A 13,554-nucleotide genomic window follows, 5' to 3' on the forward strand; every position below is an offset into this window, starting at 1 on the left:
TCTGAGCTCCACACAGCAGGCCACGCCTCTCTGTCAGGCCCCACACACACACACACCTCTCACCTTTCAACACAGACCCACAGACACACAAACCTCTCAACACAGACCCACAGACACACACACACACACACACACACACACACACACACACACACCCCTCAACACAGAAACACAGACATACAAACCTCTCAACACAGACCCACAGACAGACACACACACACACACACACACACACACACCCCTCAACACAGAAACACAGACATACAAACCTCTCAACACAGACCCACAGACAGACACACACACACACACACACACACCCCTCAACACAGAAACACAGACATACAAACCTCTCAACACAGACCCACAGACACACACACACACACACCCCTCAACACAGACACACAAACCTCTCAACACAGACCCACAGACACACACACACACACACACACACACACACCCCTCAACACAGACCCACAGACACACAAACCTCTCAACACAGACCCACAGACACACACAAACACACACACACACACCCCTCAACACAGAAACACAGACATACAAACCTCTCAACACAGACCCACAGACAGACACACACACACACACACACACACACACACACACACACACACCCCTCAACACAGAAACACAGACATACAAACCTCTCAACACAGACCCACAGACACACACACACACACACCCCTCAACACAGAAACACAGACATACAAACCTCTCAACACAGACCCACAGACAGACACACACACACACACCCCTCAACACAGAAACACAGACACACAAACCTCTCAACACAGACCCACAGACACACACACACACACACACACACACCCCTCAACACACACACACACACACACCCCTCAACACAGAAACACAGACACACAAACCTCTCAACACAGACCCACAGACACACACACACACACACACACACACCCCTCAACACAGACCCACAGACACACAAACCTCTCAACACAGACCCACAGACACACACAAACACACACACACACACCCCTCAACACAGAAACACAGACATACAAACCTCTCAACACAGACCCACAGACAGACACACACACACACACACACACACACACCCCTCAACACAGAAACACAGACATACAAACCTCTCAACACAGACCCACAGACAGACACACCTCTCATCACAAACACACACACCCCTGATCAAAGACCCCCCCACACACACACACACATACACACACACCCCTCAACACAGACACACAAACCTCTCAACACAGACCCACACACACACAAACCTCTCATTACAGACCCACAGACACACACACAAACACCCCTCAACACAGACACACAGACACACAAACCTCTCATCACAAACACACACACCCCTGATCAAAGACCCCCACACATACACACACACACACACACACACATACACACACACCCCTCAACACAGACACACAAACCTCTCAACACAGACCCACAGACACACAAACCTCTCATTACAGACCCACAGACACACACACACACCCCTCAACACAGACACACAGACACATAAACCTCTCAACATAGGCCCACAGACACACAAACCTCTCATCACAGACCCACAGACACACACGCACACACACACCCCTCAACACAGACCCACAGACACACAAACCTCTCAACACAGACCCACAGACACACACACCTCTCATCACAAACACACACACCCCTGATCAAAGACCCACCCACACACACACACACACCCCTCAACACAGACCCACAGACACATACACACACAAACACACACACACCCCTCAACAAAGACCCACAGACACACACACCTCTCATCACAAACACACACACCTCACATCACAGACCCACAGACTCACAGACCCACCTGTGGGATTATGATGAGACTACAAACCCAAAAAACAAAAATCACAGTGTGTTTAATTCTTTGAGTGTTTAATTCTTTGAGTGTTTAATTCTTTGAGTTGGGATTTTTGAAGGAGACTAAGACAAAAACCTAAAACTAAAAACTAAATCACAAATTTGAAACTGCACATATTACATCTAATAGCAGAGCTCCATCTACACCTCCCTCTCTCATGCTCTCTCACTCTCTCCCTCTCACTCTGTCTCTCACTCTGTTACTCTCAGTCTATCACTCTCATTGTCTCCCTCTCACTCTCACACGCTCTCTCACACTACTCTCTCACTCTTCCGGCTTGTTCCTGAACACCAGAAAGGTGGGCTAGGCTTCTGGAGTTCAGCGTGGCCCCGCAGGGTCGTGCCAGGCAGAGCTCAGAGTGAGCTGGTAACCGAGGGCAACGGTGAAAGGTTGACACTGACTCGCAACATGTCCCCGGGTAGTGGTGCACTCAGCAAACCACCATGTCTGCAGAATGAACCTTGAAGGATGTAAAATGTTGTCTTTCTTTCTGTCTTTCTCTTTTCTTGCTTGTTTTTCTTTCTCTTTTCCTCTCCCTTTGCTCTCTCTTCGATGCGCTCTCACCATCTCACTCTCTCTCCCGCCAGATTGTATCAGGATAGACTGTAACCTCAGTAAGTGATTCTGTGTATTATAAACACATTAGAAATCTTTCTTTTTATCTCTCTTTTCAACTGTTTCTCTCTCTTCTCTCTCTCCTTCTCTCTCCTCATTCTTTTCTCACGCCTGGGTCCTCAAATGTGTTCCAATTATCACTGCATCCAAAATGGGTCATTTTTACACACTCACACACACACACACACACAGACACACCTCTCACACATTTTACACACACACACACACACACACACACACACACACAGACCTTTCACACCTTTTACACACGCACAGACCTCTCACACCTTTTACACGCACATGCACGCGCATGAACACACACACACACACACCCCCCTCTCACACCTTTTGCATACACACACACACTCACCCACACCACTGACATTAATATATGTGTGTGTGTGTGTGTGTGTGCCTATTTGTGTTTACGTGAATATACGTTTGTTGTTTTGTATAACATTATCTGAACACTCAGCATTTTATATGTAAGCTTCTAGATGAATGCGCAGTAATACCAGCAATTGGCCAGTAGGTGGCACTCAGAATATGAGAATATAACAGACTATAACACAGATTATGAGAATATAACAGAATATAATTGAGATTATGAGACCACGCAGGCTGAATCTGCATCACAGAGACCTGCAACTGAGACCTGAAAACATTAAACAAACACTGTTGTGTGATGGAATACTAAACTGCATCAGTATTAGTGCTTGGAATACTACAGGTTTAGTTCTTGAGTGCATCTCCTGGTGCAGTTCATTAGTTATGGTTTGTGATGTATGAACTTTATATAGTAACATTTGGGGTTACTGAGAGTGTGGCCCCCTCCCCACTGTCTCCGCCCACTCCCCACCTCCCCACTGTCTCTGCCCACTCCCCACCTCCCCGCTGTCTCCGCCCACTCCCCACCTCCCCACTGTCTCCGCCCACTCCCCACCTCCCCACTGTCTCCGCCCACTCCCCACCTCCCCACTGTCTCCGCCCACTCCCCACCTCCCCACTGTCTCCGCCCACTCCCCACCTCCCCACTGTCTCCGCCCACTCCCCACCTCCCCACTGTCTCCGCCCACTCCCCACCTCCCCACTGTCTCCGCCCACTCCCCACCTCCCCACTGTCTCCGCCCCACCTCCCCACTGTCTCCGCCCCACTCCCCACCTCCCCACTGTCTCCGCCCCACCTCCCCACTGTCTCCGCCCCACCTCCCCAGTGTCTCCGCCCCACTCTCCACTGTCTCCGCCCCACCTCCCCACTGTCTCCGCCCCACCTCCCCACTGTCTCCGCCCCACCTCCCCACTGTCTCCGCCCCACCTCCCCAGTGTCTCCGCCCCACTCCCCACTGTCTCCGCCCCACTCCCCACTGTCTCCGCCCCACCTCCCCACCTCCCTACTGTTTCCGTCCCTGTAGTTCAGTACTCCAAGGATGAAAGGACATTCTCCCTTGTTGGAAGCCCTTTCAGTCATGAAACATCTTTTCAGCAAAATTTCCTTTTTTGTGGCCATGAATGTACCAGTTGTCCATTTCGTCCATTTCATGGTGTGGACCATGCCTTTCACAAACACCTTCTTTTATGTCCGTCTAAAGGTGTTTAAAACAATCTCGTCAGATTAGCTCTGTGTATCTGTGTGATTTGATATCTGGGAGCAAGAGCGTTGTTTGGACACCCGAATAATCTTCCTCTCAGGGGACATTCGGGTCTCACATCCGAACACGACCACCTCGTACAAGACATTAAACAGAACTGACTTCATAAAGAATTATTTTGAAACGTGCACTTTTCAAAGGAATGCATAATTGGTGCATTTTTAAGTCAGATTTGAAATTTGAAAGTGTGTGTGTGTGTGTGTGAGAGAATGCGTGGGAGACAGAGAGAGAGAAAGTGACAGTGTTTTGGGGATTATAGCAGGCTATGGAGAAAGGAGTAATGTCACTGCTAACATATGACCACTCACGCTGGTTAGGATTAGGGTTAGGATTAGCATTAGGGTTAAGGTTAGGATTAGCGTTAGGGTTAGGGTCAGGGTCAGGATTACGATTAGGGTTGGAGTTAGTTTATAAACTAAAGATGTATCACCCTTATAAACTATAGAGGGATCACACTTATAAACTATAGAGGGATCACACCTAGAAGATATAGATGGATCATAACTATAAACTATAGATGGATCACACCTATAAACTATAGATGGATCACACCTGGACTAGGGACAGAGACACCTTGACTAAGGACAGAGACCCCTGGGTTAGGGACAGAGACCCTTGGACTAAGGACAGAGACACTTTGATTAAGGACAGAGACCCCTGGGTTAGGGACAGAGACACCTGGACTAGGGACAGAGACACCTGGACTAGGGACAGAGACACCTGGGTTAGGGACAGAGACACCTGGACTAGGGACAGAGACACCTGGACTAGGGACAGAGACACCTGGGCTTCTCTGCTTACCTTACTGTGACCATCACCCTGAATAACCTAAATGGAGAAGATGAGATGACATGAGATGAAATGAGATGAGATGAGATGAGATGGTCATGAATTCAGGTCTTACTGACATTACTACCTGCACTGCAATGACAGAAAGAAGGAAAAAGCACCGCAATTTTGGACAGCAGAGAACATACATACACACACACCTCTAAGACAAATGTTGAGGTGGGAGAGAGAGGGAAAAGTTCAGCAAAAGTCATTAACAGTGGTAGTGATTAAGATCTGGCCTCATGCTTAAAGTGCTTTCATCTACCACTCTCTCTCATTCTCCCTCCTCTCTCTCTCTCTCTCTCTCTCTCTCTCTCTCATTCTCCCTTGTTCTCTCTCTCTCTCTCTCTCTCTCTCATTCTCCCTCCTCTCTCTCTCTCTCTCTCTCTCTCTCTCTCTCTCTTTCACTTCATTGTCCTTCATCAGTTCATGCTCCTCTTCACGAGCTCCTATCTGTGTGTGAGAGAACTACTGGAACCAGTTGTCCTGAACTAGCAGGATGTGGGAGGGCGTGGCAGGATGTGGGAGGGCGTGGCAGGATGTGGGGAGACGTGATAGATTACACTGGTGCTGGTGCAGCTTCTTCCTTCTGGCCGGTTCTCCGAGTGCCTTCAGTCAGCACTCTGATATTTTCTAAACGCAGCAGAAGAAGGAGGCTGAAGTTACTGTGGTCTAAATGGCTGCTGTGAGCTGTGGAGCTCTGAGCTTGTGTCAGAAGGTTTACCTTTATCGTCTATATAGCATCTGAACACATACGGATCAGCGGCTTGAACAAGTGTGTGGAACATTAATGTGATGTGAGCAGAGATACTACAGGCAATCCAGTTCTTTAAAGAAATAATTTAGACTATTATTAAAGACGTCGACCTCATCGTGTGCAGTCTTTTTTTCTGTTGCATTTAGAAATGTCCAAGCATTGCTTCAGTGTACAATGTAGGGGTCACCAACCCTGTTCCTGGAGATCTGCATTCCTGGAGAGTTCAGTTCCTGAATCTAACACTTTGCCCAGTCAGGGAAATCTTGCATGTGAGAATGAGATGAGAACAAGAAACTCTGAATCATTTTGATTAGCATGTCAATAAACCTTCCCAAGCAGACAGTGTTGAACTGCATGTGTAGACCATTCTGGAGGAGAGGCAGGGAACACCAGCCAGGGGGTCGAAAGACAGACAGACAATCAGGACAGATCAGGACTGGAAAAGCCCTGGAGATGCAGAGGTCCAGGCGAGGGTGTGAGCAATGAGGGTAGTCAGACCTCATCTCTCATCTGCAGTTCCAATCCAGCTAATCTCACTCATTCTTGTTTGGTTATCTCAACCTTCACCAGTCTGGCTCTGTTATCGACACAACCCTGACACGCATGCATGAATATGTACGTGCATGCACACGCACACACACACACACACACACACACATCCACGTGCACGCACACTCGCATGTTCCTCATGCACGCACGAACACACGTGTGCGTGCACGCGCCTGCACACTCACACACATACATATGCGCTCATGCACACTAACACACATCAACATCTGAAGTGATAGGCTAGTGTCAGAGTGTGATAGTGTTTGTATATAAGGAGCAACTTTGCCAGTGAGGGGAACCCTTCTGCTGATCTGATCTCAGAGGTCCTGACCTCAGACGTTCTGATCTAAGGCAGGTGGCCAGGGCTGACCTGTGGTGTGAAATGTGTTATTAAGGGTATTTAGGGTGAGTGAGTGTGTGTGTGTGTGTGTGTGTGTGTGTGTGTGTGTGTGTGTGTGTGTGTTTTTCTCAGTTTTGTAACAGATGGTATTTTTTCCTTTGCCTCTTTATGTGACTCTTATTGCATGTTGATTCCCAGTTTAAGTGGCTTGGACAGACTGCAGCATTTCTCACTTCAGGAGTCAGAGGGGACTTCTGTGTGCTCTTTGTGCGGATGGAGTGATTAACTGAAGAAGTGAGGAAGCTCCAGATGAGTGCATAAGAGAGAGAGAGAGAGACAAAGATAGATAGAGAGAGAGATTCTCGTGTTATTTATCTGGATAAAGTCTGCATACGGAGTGTCAGGGTTTTTCTTCTATGGTTTCTTCCTTGTGTCTTTACCTGAGCATTCTTACACCTTACAAGAACTCCACGTCCTTGCATGGTTCCGGTCTCCATGGAAATCAAAATCATTACTGTTTCAAAATGCTTAACGGCGTGAATGTTGGATGGCCGTAATCTTCAGACACACTAGCAGATTAGCTTGTTTGTATTATTTAAAATTTTGTCTTTTATTTGTTTATTTTCCCCCTAAGTGCTGATGGATTGGTCAGGACGGTTGACCAGACAGCCTTCCCTTACTTGAAGGGTGTGTGCCACTTTAGAAGCAAAATTTTGATATTGCAGGAGTTCATCGCAACAGTGTCTGCACAATAACTGTCTTCTCTATGTTCTGTTATTATTAGTGGTAGTAATAGTAGTAGTGGTGGTGGTGATTCTGCTTGTATTGCAATTATTCTTTGCTGAAGTTACTTTTATTAATTAATTTTCTGAAAATGAACTTCCATTGCTTTAGGAACATTGTACTTCACGCCAGTAAAACTATTTTGACTGAGAGAGAGAGAGAGAGAAAGAGCGAGAGAGAGTGATAGTGAGTGTGTGTGAGAGAGAGAGAGAGAGAGAGAGAGAGAGAAAGAGAGAGAGAGAGTGATAGTGAGTGTGTGTGAGAGAGAGAGAGAGAGAGTGATAGTGAGTGTGTGAGAGAGACAGAGAGAGAGAGAGTGATAGTGAGTGTGTGTGTGAGAGAGAGAGAGAGAAAGAGAGAGAGAGTGATAGTGAGTGTGTGTGAGAGAGAGAGAGAGTGATAGTGAGTGTGTGTGAGAGAGAGAGAGTGATAGTGAGTGTGTGAGAGAGAGAGTGATAGTGAGTGTGTGTGAGAGAGAGAGAGAGAGAGAGTGATAGTGAGTGTGTGAGAGAGAGAGAGACAGAGAGAGAGAGAGAGAGAGAGAGAGTGATAGTGAGTGTGTGAGAGAGAGAGAGAGAGAGAGAGAGAGAGAGAGAGAGAGTGGATCTTCTTCATCTGTCTTCACATTGTGTGGGTTCTGCCCTCATCCCTCTCTACATCAGTGAAACCCCTTCAGATAGCAGATATAAGACATGAAAAAACATCACACTGGATTAACATCAAATGCTATTTGGACTTCATTATCTCACACAGTTCTAATCATCTCATACACACACACACACACACACACACACACACACACACACACACAGTTGATAGACTGTATTTGCCATAGTAGGTCTACGTAAGTTCTAATCATCTCACACACACACACACACACACACACACACACACACACAGTTGATAGACTGTATTTGCCATAGTAGGTCTATGTAAGTTCTAATGATCTCACACACACACACACACACACACACACACACACACACACACACACACACACACACACACAGTTGATAGACTGTATTTGCCATAGTAGGTCTATGTACTGTTGTCCTCTTTATATAAGAAATTAATAACTCTTCAGTGTTCTGCCATAGCCATCTATTGTGAATGTGTGTTAATGTGATACTGCATGTCACCAGCGAATGTAGTGAATGCCAGTTTGATACTCTCCCTAAATCTTCACTGCAGAAAACACAAACTCACATTATATATCTACATTGTATTACATTATCTACACACACACACACACACAACCCAGTTCGGGCCTGGTACCCAAGAAGTGAGTAACCATGTGTGAGTAACCATGTGTGAAGGCTGAATGACGCACTGATTAAAATCACACTCACACACACACACACACGCACGAAAAAACAAACAAACAAGGGATTGGAGATGGGTGGTGTGCAACAGAGAAGAGAATTTTACATCAGATTAGTCTCTTGGAATGGCCAGATCATTGTAACATAATTCATGTTTTTTGTGTTTATAGTTTAGGAGTAATAGGAGATGTGTTTATAGTTTAGGAGTAGTAGGAGATGTGTCTATAGTTTAGGAGTAGTAGGAGATGTGTCTTTAGTTTAGGAGTAGTAGGAGATGTGTCTATAGTTTAGGAGTAATAGGAGATGTGTCTATAGTTTAGGAGTAGTAGGAGATGTGTCTATAGTTTAGGAGTAATAGGAGATGTGTCTATAGTCTAGGAGTAGTAGGAGATGTGTTTATAGTTTAGGATAGTAGGAAATGTGTCTATAGTTTAAGATAGTAGGAGATGTGTTTATAGTTTAGGAGTAGTAGGAGATGTGTTTATAGTTTAGGAGCAGTAGGAGATGTGTTTATAGTTTAGGAGTAGTAGGAGATGTGTTTTTAGTTTAGGATAGTAGGAGATGTGTATAGATTAGGAGTAGTAGGAGATGTGTTTATAGTTTAGGAGTAGTAGGAGATGTGTCTATAGTTTAGGAGCAGTAGGAGATGTGTTTATAGTTTAGGAGTAGTAGGAGATGTGTTTTTAGTTTAGGATAGTAGGAGATGTGTATAGATTAGGAGCAGTAGGAGATGTGTTTATAGTTTAGGAGTAGTAGGAGATGTGTTTTTAGTTTAGGATAGTAGGAGATGTGTATAGTTTAGGAGCAGTAGGAGATGTGTTTATAGTTTAGGAGTAGTAGGAGATGTGTCTATAGTTTAGGAGCAGTAGGAGATGTGTTTATAGTTTAGGAGTAGTAGGAGATGTGTTTATAGTTTAGGAGTAGTAGGAGATGTTTATCATCACATTTAAGGCACATAGTTCCAAGCACTCCCCTGGAGATATTCTATATCCCAACCCTACATTTGGGCCCTCATTTATAGTTTAGTACCAGCCTCACTCCAGGAAATCTGTTCACTGACTTGTGAAATCTTGGGAAATGTTTCGTGCAGAATGTAGTTCCAGCCTTCCACTGGGAGATGTAGCCTCCTGTCACGTTTTGGTGTGAGTTCTGTCCGACACACCTGGCTTTCCCCATCAGATGCTCACGAAAGCTTTGTTTGATGGATCATCTCAGGCGATGAATTAGGTGCAGGATGAGAGGTGTTCAGGGATTATTGTACTAAACAGAGACAGTGTTGAGACCGAGGGAGGGAGGGATAGAGAGACAAAGTAATGGAGGGAAGAGAGCGAAATGGTGTTAATTCATTTCAGCTGTGGTCTGATGCATGCCATCTGTTTGTGTGAGTGTCTGTGTGTGTCTGTATTTGTGTGTGTGTGTGTGTGTGTGTGTGTGTGTGTGTGTGTGTGTGGTGATACGCGACCCTAATATAGCCCATCTGCTTCTGTAAACCCATATAGTGCGAACACAGCATTTTACTGTAGAGAGAGAGGGGGAGGGAGATAGAGAAATAGAACTAAAACAGGGAGGAAGAGAGAGAGAGAGAGGACTAGAGTGTGAATGAGAGGGAGAGAGTGTATGCGGGAGAGAGAGATCTTTCCCATGTTAAAGATAGGGATTATAGATGAGGATTCTAGGTGGGGATTATAGATAAGTATTATAGATGGGATTATAGTTGGGGATTATAGTTTGGGATTATAGATGAGGATTATAAATGGGGATTATAGTTGGGGATTATACATGAGGGTTATAGATGGGTATTATAGTTGGGATTATAGATGGGGATTGTAGTTGGGATTATAGATGGGGATTATAGTTGGGGACTGTTTGTTATGCAGTTACTCAAGTGTAGACTCACACACCTGTCTCATGCACCTGTGACAAGTGGAGATACTGGAACACAGGCTAGGGTTAGGGTTAGACTACAGACCTGACGAGTGGGGATACTGGAACACAGGCTAGGGTTAGACTACAGACCTGACGAGTGGGGATACTGGAACACAGGCTAGGGTTAGGGTTAGACTACAGACCTGACGAGTGGGGATACTGGAACACAGACTAGGGTTAGGGTTAGACTACAGACCTGACGAGTGGGGATACTGGAACACAGGCTAGGGTTAGACTACAGACCTGACGAGTGGGGATACTGGAACACAGACTAGGGTTAGGGTTAGACTACAGACCTGACGAGTGGGGATACTGGAACACAGGCTAGGGTTAGGGTTAGACTACAGACCTGACGAGTGGGGATACTGGAACACAGGCTAGGGTTAGACTACAGACCTGACGAGTGGGGATACTGGAACACAGACTAGGGTTAGGGTTAGACTACAGACCTGACGAGTGGGGATACTGGAACACAGGCTAGGGTTAGGGTTAGACTACAGACCTGACGAGTGGGGATACTGGACTGGGGATACTCGTCAGGTCTGTAGTCTAACCCTAACCCTAGTCTGTGTTCCAGTATCCCCACTCGTCAGGTCTGTAGTCTAACCCTAACCCTAGCCTGTGTTCCAGTATGCCCACACATACTTGTCACCTCTCGTCACCTTCAAACACCACTGCCTCTCATCCCCACTGTTTAATCTTGTAAACTGAGTGTATTAATTTACTCAGAGAGCGAGCAAGAGAGAGTATGTGGAGAGAGGGAGAGAGAGAGAGAGAGTTAGCGAGCAGTTTAATTGGATCACTGGGAAACCCACTTTGTGTTAAGTGCTGAGCATAACTGGCCCTGTTGACCAGTATAATTACACCCTGCCTTTCAAATTAAACACGCAAACACAATCAACCTCCTTTTACAATTCAGACACACATCATCCATAAATTTACAGCTAATGAAAAACTCATGCTCATAATTCAAATCATGTATAATAATAGCACTACTACTCCAGGTTTGTTCATTGGGTTCGAGGAGGGTGTTCCTTACCTGTTCTATTTGTGTAATTGGAAAAGGAGGAAAGGGGACCTCTGTGTCCTGTGCACTCCAAAATAAAACACATCAAATATAAAACACAGATCTTCAAAACACTGTGCTGTTTCGTGTTATTTCCTCTCATGCATGGTCTGAGGTCATTTACATTTCATTAGCATACTGTATTTACAATATCCCCTGTGGTGCTTATGCAATTCTTGGATTCAGAATACATTAAAATGTTAATGCATAAAGTACATACTCCTAATGTGAAATATATTGCTCCGAGGTACCTCTCAGAGGATCAGCTGGCACAAGCTGTGGATGTTGCTGCTTTGGTATTGTGTTTGGCCACCAGTTAACATGAGCGGATATACTATATATTTTTTTATTTGTGTTTATTTTGTGTTGCTAATGCTAAAATGGTCCAAAATACGAGGTCCCCTGCCACACAGTGGTGCTGTTTCCCATCGCCATCATTCTGCATAGCTGATGGTAGGTGTGTTAGAGCAGGTTAGTGGGTTAGAAGCCGATACTGGCAATCTGATAACACCTCGGCACGTGCTTACACAGGTCCTGAAACCTTTCACTTCAGTCTCAGCCCTGGCCAGTCACAAGCTCATCTTCCTATTAATCTGGTACCAAGGGTCCAGATGTGACGTCCTGTCTGTTTCCTTGGAAATGGCTAAGGTATACAAGATTTTTGGGTCTGTGACCTTCTGAAGTGCATCTAATAGTCCAGCTACTTGGCCATCTTAGCTACCATTCTCCTTCGTCCTGCCTGAGTGAGACGCCGTTCGCCCCCGTCCAGGGGTACATGGGAGTGAGCCACGCTGTGCCAGCTCCCCCACCAGGGCACGGCATCGTGGGAAGCAATGTGGCTCCTACCCTCCCTCCAGCTGCACCCAATGTGTGCTCAGCAACAGTGAGCTTGGATCTTCATTCGTTCTGAGTCTGGCTAATGTGCCTATGGCCTCTGGCACCATGGTAACTTCGGAGCAGCCAATTACGCAAGCCCTGTTGGATTCCAGAAACATGCAGAATATTGGATAGGGAACGGCAGGGAATTCAGGGAATGGGAGCTACGTAATTGTACCTCATGATGACCTGGTTAAGAACATTAGGAACGTGTGTGTGTGAGTGTGTGTGTGTGTGTGTGTGTGTGTGTGTGTGTGTGTGTGTGTGTGAGTGTGCGTGTGTGTGTGAGTGTGAGTGTGTGTGTGTGTGTGTGTGTGTGAGTGTGCGTGTGTGTGTGTGTGTGTGTGTGTGTGTGTGTGTGTCTTCTCCATTTGTCCCTTTTTCTGTTCTTTTCCCATCTCTGTCAGTTCTGGGTATTTACATGTACTAAGAGGAAGGCTGTTACTGAGAAATGTTGACAGGTTTGGATTGTAACTAATTCAAACATCATTGTTAATATGGTCTAGTTTACTACAGTCTGGGCAGTGGTTGCCTAGTGGTTGAGGGGCTTGACTTGTAATCAGACGGTTGCCAGTTCAGGTTTCTACTGTTGGACCCCTGAGCAAGACCCTTAACCCTCAATTACTCAAGGTGTATTCAGTCAGAATTGTAAGTGGCTTTGTATTAAAAAATAATCCTATTGGGAAAACGTAGATTAAATGCTTAAAATAATTTGAGTAATGTTGACAATTTCAGGAAAAATTCAATATTAGTTCTACATTTTGTAATTTGCTCACTGAGCAAACTGACATCGTATCGTCACACGTGATTCTCAGTTAAAGCAGACTGAGGAAGAGTTTGGCCATTGATGTGCAGAAGGGCACACCCTCCTACCCTGGGGGCCACTTTAATAGAATCACGTGACCCCAGAGGTCAGCAT

The 13,554-nt window shown here is 45.7% G+C and overlaps 1 protein-coding gene across 11 annotated transcripts in view; it reads left to right on the top strand.

Annotated features, from left to right (window-relative positions):
* Nucleotides 1-13,554, top strand: part of nrxn2b (neurexin 2b) — a 582,744-nt gene that overhangs the window by 309,836 nt on the left and 259,354 nt on the right. For 9 of the 11 annotated variants that reach the window (XM_035530023.2, XM_081714813.1, XM_081714804.1 and 6 more), the window contains one exon: nucleotides 2,509-2,535. The exons of the other annotated variants lie outside the window; for them this stretch is intronic. In XM_035530023.2, the coding sequence (XP_035385916.2) occupies nucleotides 2,509-2,535 (27 nt within the window). The remainder of the gene's footprint in view (nucleotides 1-2,508; nucleotides 2,536-13,554) is intronic. 11 annotated transcript variants of the gene reach the window in all.

This window comes from Electrophorus electricus, chromosome 5, assembly GCF_041902795.1.
Source record: "Electrophorus electricus isolate QZ-2024a chromosome 5, ASM4190279v1, whole genome shotgun sequence".
Classification (NCBI taxonomy): domain Eukaryota; kingdom Metazoa; phylum Chordata; class Actinopteri; order Gymnotiformes; family Gymnotidae; genus Electrophorus; species Electrophorus electricus.